Here is a 9,761-nt window from a genome sequence, read left to right on the forward strand (position 1 = left end):
TGGAATAATGAGGAGAAAGACGAGCTGTGGTCAACACAATCTGGGGCAGTAGGGCTCTACCTGATTGGACAAATACGTTGACACGCCGCGTCTGAATGCGTAGAGCATGAAAATGCTATTTCACTGCAATCCAGTCATGTATATTGGAAATATTCACACTGTGATGATGCAATGAATCATGCAGCCATTATAATAATGGCGATCATTAGAGAGGTGGCAGTTTGCACTGGTGTTGATGTGAGCTGCACATCAGCAAAGGGCCAATGAGAAAGGTTAAAAAAAAAAAAAAAATATATATATATATATATATATATATATATATATATATATATATATATATATATATATATATATATATCTCAGTATACTGTTCTACAAACTACATGTTAAATACTTTCTTGTGACCTCAAGCAAAACTAAACACTGCCTGTCACTGGATTACATTTCATGGAGTTGATGTATTATTGATAGGTGAGGGACAGCTCTACTCCACAGAGAAGGCTGAGTAGACATCAGTTCACAATAAATTCAACATAAACCATCTGGTAGAAGTATTTATCATTAACTTTATGGTTCCACTGAGCACCGTATTTTATTTAAATTTGGGTAATCTTTCATCTGTGACAATAAAACCAAGTGCAAATACAGTTTGAAACCAATGCTTCTCTAACAGTGATCAGAGTACGTTTGTTTTTTAACTACAGAAAACTAGAATAAGTGAAGTGTGTGCATATTTACAACTAACATGTTTTATACACCAATATTTTCTAGTCCACTCTTCATGGTGGTGAAGTGGTCAGCACTCTTGTCCAACAGTGACGTTCCTGGGTTGAAGCCCAGTCTTTCTGCTTGGTGTTTTCTGGGTACTCGGGTGTTAAATAGTCAAATAGTGCAAAAAAACATGCAAACTGCCCAGACGAGTCAATGCAAGCATCTCCTCGTGTTTGCCTTGCGATGGACTGTTGACCTCTGCAGTCTTGAAGTTTAACATGAGATGCAGATTCCAAAACAATAACCTATCCTGCTAAACACACACACAAAAATGTGGTTAACTGTAAAATATGTGCACTTCACTGGGAATGCTGGAAGGGGTTCCTGGAAACTGCAGGGGTCTCTCTCACACTCACACACACACACACTCACACACACACTGCTGGCCTGCACACAAACAGCTGAGGAGGCTTAAAGCCGGGAGGGAGCTCTCTGGCTGGTACAGTCTGTGAGCCGCTTCGACGAGTTTGCGCTGAAAAGGGGGAAAAAATGTGGACCAGAAAGACAGGACATCTCTGAAATGTGGGTCAGGGAATGTTATGGTTGCAAGTATGCAAGACGATCCCGGCAGAGTCCCCTGTCAGCCCCCCTCTGCTCCTCCAGACCCCGCAGCACAGCAGCAGCAGCAGCAGCACCGGCAGTTCAGCCGCTGCGGCTCTGCGTTTTCTTTCACAACAAAGCGGACTGTAATGTGTAACCGTGAGCCCCACCGGGCACAGATCATCAGCTCCCTCCCTCCCGCCCCCGTGGGAAGTTGATCCAGAGCGGGGTTTTCGCGCAGGTACGCCTGGCTCCGGGTTCGGGTCCGGTGTGCTTCGCTCACCCGGTGAACGAAACAAGCGCACAATCAAACAAAGTAGTGAGCTGGGCTCGTGAAGTCAACACTGCTACAGTGTTACACATTCAGATCATTCCAAACAAACCTTTCCCCTCTTTCATCTAACTTGGGCTTGGTTTGGTTTAGAATAGAATAATCAGCGGTGAAAATCTACAGACAGCAGAAAAAACACCTCCAAATCGACCCCGGGCGGCTCTCTTACCAGAAACGGTGAACGCTGCTCCGACCGGAGTCCCCGACCTCGGAGCTTCTCTTCAGGCCGGATGCCGTCTTTCCCTCCGAGCGTTAAAACTGCACCGACGGCTTCTTCCTCCGCCTCCTCCTCCTCTGCCGCTTCGCCTCTTTGTGGTGTCGGTTCGTGGGCACTCGGAGCTCCGCCGTGTCGCTCTTACTCCCGCGGGGCTGTGGGGTCCAGCGGCATGGCGTCTCCTTTCTTCTTCTTCTTCTTTTTTTCTTTCCAAAGTTTCACCTCCGCAGAAGGAAACGCGGCGCTGCTGCTGCGGTCGCTGAGACCATGGCAGTGTGAGGGACGGCGGCGGTTACTAGTTGATCCGACTCCGAGTGCGTCCTCCTCTGCCTGCCTCCGGTCACACCGCCGAGCCGGGGAGGGTCAGCGGGGAAACGGCGACCCCTGGCGGCCGGCGCAGGGCATGACACACCGGCAGTCACAGTGGCTCCACAGCGGCCCCTGCTGGAAGAAATGAGGAAGTATCACAAACCCTGCAGTCAGCTGTGTGCCGACAACATTTCAGTTCAGGAGGAACATGAAGACCACTCTCACGGCAGCATCGCTGATATATATGTTCGGTTATCAATGTTGCATCGTGTCCACTAATCTTTAGAAATGTGTTTGAAAAAAAAGGTTTCTTTGAACTTTTCACAGTTTGATTTGAGGTTAAGCAGCCTGGTTTGGAGTCTCTTGTGAGCAGTGGTGGGGGCAAGGGTCCTTGGGGGCTCCAAGCAAGAAATTCATCGGGCCCCCACCCCATCCGTGCACACCGAAAGAAATAACTTTTTTGCACACAATTTGCACCTAGCAGGGGCCCCCTAAAAGCCGGGGCCCCAGGCAAATGCCTGGTTTGCCTGTTGGCACGCCCCGCCTCTGCTCATGAGCCTGCTTTGGCCCACAGGCCTTGTGTTTGACATCCTGGGTTTAATATAACTTCAGTTACTTATTATCCTACAATAATTTTTTGTCTGTGCAGTTTCAATCCCCTTTAAGTAATATAGACCGCTTGCTAAAAAGTGATTGCTGAAACTAATAGAATGTGCAAAAAATATGAGAAACATAAAACACAGCAACCACTGATTTTTGCATTCTCAGTGTTATATTATCAATAGCAGTTGTTTTCTTCATTTTACTTTAATTTATCTACAACTGAAGTACTTAGATGAACCGTAACTGAACTTACAAGTGTAGTAGTTTGTTTCATTAACCATTTTTTGTATTAAAAGAACTACAAAAGTGCAGATGAATCTCCAAATATTATTTCAAAGTTTATCAACACTGACTGACTTGTGAGTTTCTAAGTAGATCTCGTGCTGATAATTGTATCTGTGTAGAGCAAGTGCTGCTCAAAAACACTCACTGATTGCAGTGATGTGAGTATCTTGATTTTGTGACTACTACTTTAAGTACTTTTATTCAAAATTACTTTTAATGTTTAGAGAAAATGGCTCACATTCATATATACTTATTTCTTCAGGCTGAACATAACTGACCTCTCAGTACACATAGTCCACAAAAAAATTGAACCTGTTAGTTAAAATCCTTTGTATCCATAAGTGTATGATGTTCTTGGCCTGACTGACAGTGACGTTCAGTGCACGGCGACTCCACCCCATGCATTTCACACATACTTGAGCTGAGCATGCTTCCTGCATGTCTTCTCAAACCCTCCATCCAGTCCCTTCACACTGCCCAGGCAACAATTCCTCCACCTTGGATTTCCCCCGCCAGACAATTTATGCATTCACTCCTTTCTGGGGCACGGCCAGAATTTCAGGTTGGAAAAAAGTCAAGCAAACAGAAGCCTGCATACTTTCCGGTACCACTCCATGCAGAGCAGAGAGGGCGGCCTCGTCGAGGGCCCGTTTCACTCGCAGGAATTTGGCAATTTCTTTCTTTGAAATGACTGTACTTTGGTCTCCACTTCTCCTGATTCTGTGCTGCGACTCCTGCAGTCTCTTCATGTGACCTCTCTCCTGTTCCTTTAGAAACAAGCCCCCACAGGCCCGCGCTGTCTCTCTCGCTCCAGATAAATGGCTCAATAGGCGGATAAATAGTGTCACTTCGGCTCGCCTGTGGTTGCAGCTGAAATGACGAGACGAGGAGGAATGTAACAGGTTTATTGAGTCGAAATTAAATCGGCAGCGCATTCCTGTCACTTCCAAGTCATTTCTGGTGTTTGTTGGATTCGGGCTGTTATCAGATCTGCTGGGTCACTCCCTCCCTCCCTCTCCCTCTCTCTCTTTCTCTGCAGTCAATACTGCCCCTGGCTCTTCACCCCATCACTCGCCCACGTCTTACTCACTCATCCGTCTCTCTCCTGATTCTCAGCTTGTATCTCTCAACAGCGTAGAGGCAGAGATAAAGATGTCCTGGACGTACGCAGCTCTCCTGGCCCTCCTCACTGTGCTGCTTGCACTTTCCTGTAAGTCTCATGTGGAGGAACAAGGCTTTTAACATGAGAACTTCCGTGTTGTTGATTTTTCTTGAGATCCATGTAGAGGTAAGAGTCCACATTGAGTTTTTATGTGGATTTTCACATTTTGTCCTGTGATCCAGTGCCTCCAGAGGCCGACTCTGCCGCTGTGCCCAGCAGCACAGGCTCGGCCAAAGACCCTAAAGGTGAGGAGCTGCTCTGTGCATCCTCCTTTTTTTTTTTTTTAATGTCTTCTTAATATGAGTTGAACCACCTCCTGCTTCCACCGCAGGCCCGCTGAGGAGGATCTTCATGAAGGAGGAGGACGCCTCAAGCTTCTTCAGAAAGCGCAGCCGGCGAGGCGTGAAGTCTCAGGACGAGATCAACGGTGAGTTGACCCTGGGCTGGTCTGCAGCAGCGTGGATGTGGTCTGCTCGGCCGGGCCGGGCAGGCTCGTGGTCTCATGTTTGTGGTCAGCGTTGGCACCGGCGTGTTATCATAAAGGACAGCTTTTGGCAACAGAGACGCCCTCACATCCGTCACCATGTTCTGTTTGCCTCCATCAACCACAAAATAAATAAATACATCCTGCATACTGTTGATTGCTACTGTTTTAATGTTTAATGTTTTATGGAAATGAGGGGTGCAACATTTTGATTTCTTATAACTGAGTTCACGCTGTAACACATTTTTAAATGAAACTTTATGTTGTGTCAGACGTTTGTCTTCATGTTTCACCTCCCTCTTCCACATAAAACAGATCACGAGAGAAAAACTATCAAGAAGAAGCCTCAGTCCATGTTTGGAACTACATAAATGCAAAGTTCTAAGTAGATTTGGCACATTTGATGTTTTGTTGGAATTTTGATTTCCTTTGACAATGATTCTGAGAAGTGAGAAATCAAACACCAGACTAAGACCTGTTTTATACTGCAGGTCGCAGGTCAGAGCTCCACTGTTCCACCTAAAGGAGCGACATGTATCACATGTTGTTCTGCTGAATACTGCAGAGATCAGGAGTTAAAAACACTTTTTACATTTTATGGTCTTCATCCAGAATGTGATGCTCTGCCATACTATATTTACAAAAAAAATGAGTTGTGCAATTTAATGTCATCAATGGATTTATTGTGCTGTTTAATTTAAAAAAAGATTCTCTGTTCAGAAGCTTAAAAAAATGCAGATTGATAGATAACAAAGGAGAAAATGTTGTATTCATTGTCATTGAGATGGAATTAATCAACCATAGCTGATCAATTAATCATGCAGTAAGTTCAACTTTATTTATCCAGCAACTTTTTTTATTGTGTGTGGGCATTTACCCCGTTACTGCAGACTTGACATTTCTCAGATTCGTCTCAGACATCAGCGTTTGCTTCCAGGAATTAATCAGAGTTGGGCTTCTTGCTGCCTGTCTGTATGTTGAGCAAACATGTTTATTACACTCTGGATGTTTACCTGCTGGAAGCCGCCGGCTGCTGCAAACTGTACCTGGCGAGACCACAGACCACCTGTACAGGCCCTGCCTGGCAGGAGCCGCAGGAGCTGCAGGACAGCATGGAGCTTATGCACACACACACACACACACACACACACACACACACACACACAACCTCGTCGTGGCTCAGCTTACAAGTATTCACACACCGTGCAGTGTTTGACATTCTCGAGCGGCTCCGCCGGGCGCAGTCCTGCCAGCAGGAAGGTGAGAACACACATGGAAACCTGGGCAGCGGGTTGCGTAACGCGCCGCGGCGTCTCACAACAACGAGAAGACGCCGTGCGCACGCAGCCGGCACAAAGCAGAGAGCCCAGTGAAAAGGCTCGGACGGACGAGTGAGTGGGTGAGCGGCTGGGAGCTGAATGTGGAATGTGCCAGCACACACAAGCAAAAAGGTCTCACTGACAGAAAAAAAAAAAGAAAAAGAGTAAAAAAAAAAAAAAAAAAAAGTGAAACAAATGAGCTGCTCACTTTGAAGAGCCTCTCCTGCTGCAGGCTGACATTAAAACACTGAACCCTCAGAGGCAGAACGGAAAAGGTTTCAGTCGAGGTCTGAGCTGATGTGGGTGGACAGATGAGCGATCGGTTTGAAGCAAGTCCTCGACGTCCATACATTAGTGTAAATTAAAGCTATTGTGGTTATTATGGGAGCTGCTGAGCGTCAGGCAGGAGATGAGTTTGATCATTAAAAAAAAAAAACACACACACAACAAACAACAGAAAAAGATTTAAAAAGAGCCAGAACTGCATGCATCCACGGGGTCACAGGCTGACATTCACACCGGCGTGCAAGTGAGATGCATCATGTCTCTGTGTGCACAAACTTGAGCTGGGAATCCCAACCAAAGGTCAGAGGTCACGGCCCATCCCTGAAAAGGTCAGAGCGGCCGTTGCAGACGCTTCCTGCCTCAGCTGGTGTCTCTTTTCCGACGTTACAAGCAGCCAGAGTGTGTGTGTCGCTCCCCTGTCCACACAAGAGAGAGAGGAGTGTTTGGACACAGCCTCGTCTCCTTTAACAGCCGCTAACGGCGAAGCTAAAGCTAAAGCTAATGCTAAAGCTGCATCGAACCTGAACTGCTCACACCAGGAGCAATGGGGACTAAACTGTCAACAGCTGCAAACCTCTGATCACAAGTCTACTTCTCTAGATCAGTGGTGTTGCTGAGGTATATTTCTGGAGTATTTAGAGAAGAATAATACCCAGTGTATGAGATTTATGTGAAGAATAATCATACTCTTGGAGACCTTTAAAATCTGACTGTGAATCTGGAGGACATGCTAATGCAGAGGTCTTCCTCGTCCTCGGTGCTCATCCAGCAAGCTGCTTGTTGTCAGTCGCCCAGGTTTAGAAATGCTGCTGGACCCAAACGATTCAGATGTGTCACTGAGGTTGTGTTTTCACTTACTGCGTTGCATGAGTGTGCGTCTGTGCTCGTCTGACATCTTTTAAATTAAACTGTGATTCAGATTTGTTGCTGTAGAATATTAGCGGATCACTTGTGATGGATGAGCCTTTTCATTAAGTCCTGCTTTGCTTTTTACTGGTTTATTCACCCTTCAAACAGCCAGAAGCTATGATGACAAAACAAGACTGGCTGTAAAGGCTGTTAAAGAAATAAAGGGTTTAAATATATAGAATCTAAACAATAATTTAACACTAATTTATTGGCAAAAAGCAAAACTGAGATGCTCGTTTAGATGAAGTCCAACATTTTTAACCTTTTTCCGATTCTGTTCCTGTGTCTGAACCTTGTTTCCATCCATATGTAGCGGGCAGCGCTGAGGGTGACGTGGAGCACTGAAATATTGACTCTGGGATGCAGATTTGACACTCAGTTCACAGTCAGACTCAGTTAAAGTGATTTTCTGCTGTGTTTGCAGCCGAGCAGAGGCAGGTCCTGGCTGCAGACGAACGAAAACGGGAGTTTCACGAGGAGAAGAGAAATGAATTCGAAAACTACGCTGAAGAGGAGCATGATGGTAAAAAAAAAACAAAACAAAACAGAAGAACAGCTGCATGTAGTTATTTCTATTCACTGCAGTTCATTAAGCCACTGTGTTCCAGAGCAGGACGAGCGGACCCGAGAGAGCACCGAGCAGTGGAGGGAGTTCCACTACGACGGGATGCATCCTCCACACGAGTACAACCGCCACTCGATCTGAGGCCGCAGCGAACAAACCTTTCACCTTTCTATCTTTTATACTTTAACTACAATCTTTAATCTCTGTTGTTCTAATCTGTTGTCCCTGAGAGGTTTTAACTGGTAAATAAATTTAAACCAGTAGCTGTTTAAGCCCAATAAAGGAATCAAGAGGAAAAACCGGGGAATTGAACCATCATTTTAACACTTTTGGTTCTGTTGACTTTGACTTTACTGTTTTCTCTGTTCATTTATATTCAAGATACAACTTTTGGAAACCATTTTGTCAAGAAGCTGTTTGAAAAGTGTCCAAGTTCACCATTTCAATAGAGGGGGTGTTATTTTTCTACGTGTAAATATATTCATAAATTAGCTACAGAGGTAATGTATACATACTAACTCGATATTTAACCCTCGCTCAAGAAGCAACACATGCAAAGAAGCATGTTATTCTAATGCAAGATTTCTTATGTGTGTCAAAAACCCGTTTCTGTAACATTATGTATTACCTGAAGTTATACACAAAGACACAAATAAACAGTCAAGATCCAAGAAAATGTTGTTGAGATTTGTATTTACAGGAAATAGAGGTTCAGATATTCAGCACATTTTTTTTTTTTTCTGAGATAATCCAGGACGGTAAAGTCTTCAGTATTGGGCGTGTTCACGATGAAGTTTCCACCACTTCTTCTTAAATTTCCATTTGCCGCTCGGGTCGGCTGATTAAAACTAAACTGAGGTACGACAGAGATAAATCCACAGACGCCTCGGTTCTGTGTGAACGTCCGGAGAGAAGCAGTCTTCCTGCTAAATTCAACGGGCTGGTATGAAAGCACAGTGATCAAACACAAAGTGACTGAGCTGTTTTTCGGGGAGCAGCCACTCCTGAGCGGAAGCAGAGCACGAGATTTCAACTACTCAACTGTACACCACCGATCGGACTCCGCGACATCAGCCAGGTTACATTCGCATCCGGCTGCCATTTTACACCGTCACCACAGACATGAACGCACACGCCACTCTGTTTACACCCAAGTAATAAGTGAAACGTTTTAAAGGGTTACGTAAAATTCATAGTGTCAATCATAACAGCTTTACAAAAAAAAAAAAGAAAAAAAAGAAAACAGGTGCAACTCTCCCAGTGGCACATTAGAGTAATATGCAGTATTTGGAGGTTTTGCCTTCAACAGGTTTTTGCCATCGGAGACAGCGGATGAGTTTGGTCAGCTTCATGTACACGTCCCTGCAAATCCCTGAGAACTGGTCACAGCGGCGACCTGCGGCCGCCCTCCTGTGGTCAACGAGGACTTCACAGTCACGTCAAAACACACGCATCGACTAGAACAGCGGGTACAAAGTGACGACTACAAGGTACTGTGTCTTGATCCCTCAGCGCAGCAAAAACTCTCAGTCCAGTCTGGCGAAATATTTACAGTTTCCGCGAGTGGTACTTTTACAAAAGTCATAATTGTACGGTAAGAAAATAAATATTCCAATACATTAGTGCAAAGCACCGGCCCTCAGTGATCTCAGCCATGATTGAAGCACAACGCCCCGTTTGTGTGCACACACACACACACGCACACACATACACACACACACACACACACACACACACACACACAGTCATACTGTTTGGAGATACGAGGCTGTGAGGCATCACAGCAAATACCACAGCAAATTAACAAGAGCTGTCAAAACAAGGAGAAGTTGAGAGTGCAGATGATGCCACAATTATTTACCACAGCTTGAAGCTTATATTTCACTTGCATAACACGACTCCACTCAACAGTTCCAGGCAGGATATTTATACAAGGCAAACAGCGGACCGTCCCGTCAGAAGAACCACGCTCTCAGTCTAAAGT

General features: G+C 45.2%; 2 protein-coding genes across 3 annotated transcripts in view; one reads left to right on the forward strand and one right to left on the reverse strand.

Annotated features, from left to right (window-relative positions):
* Positions 1 to 2,187, reverse strand: part of LOC115391891 (cyclin-dependent kinase 17-like) — a 29,192-nt gene extending 27,005 nt beyond the window's left edge. For both annotated transcript variants that reach the window (XM_030096304.1, XM_030096305.1), the window contains exon 1: positions 1,812 to 2,187. The gene's annotated coding sequence lies outside the window, so the exon portion shown is untranslated. The remainder of the gene's footprint in view (positions 1 to 1,811) is intronic.
* Positions 2,188 to 4,140: 1,953 nt separating this feature from the next.
* On the forward strand, positions 4,141 to 8,358 carry ucmab (upper zone of growth plate and cartilage matrix associated b). Its single transcript, XM_030096511.1, has 5 exons — positions 4,141 to 4,263; positions 4,398 to 4,460; positions 4,547 to 4,642; positions 7,637 to 7,735; positions 7,821 to 8,358. Exons 1-5 carry the CDS (start codon positions 4,206 to 4,208, stop codon positions 7,916 to 7,918), a joined length of 414 nt encoding a protein of 137 aa, XP_029952371.1. The 5' UTR covers positions 4,141 to 4,205; the 3' UTR covers positions 7,919 to 8,358.
* The last annotated feature ends 1,403 nt before the right edge of the window (positions 8,359 to 9,761 follow it).

The sequence above is a fragment of the Salarias fasciatus genome, chromosome 7, assembly GCF_902148845.1.
Source record: "Salarias fasciatus chromosome 7, fSalaFa1.1, whole genome shotgun sequence".
NCBI lineage: Eukaryota > Metazoa > Chordata > Actinopteri > Blenniiformes > Blenniidae > Salarias > Salarias fasciatus.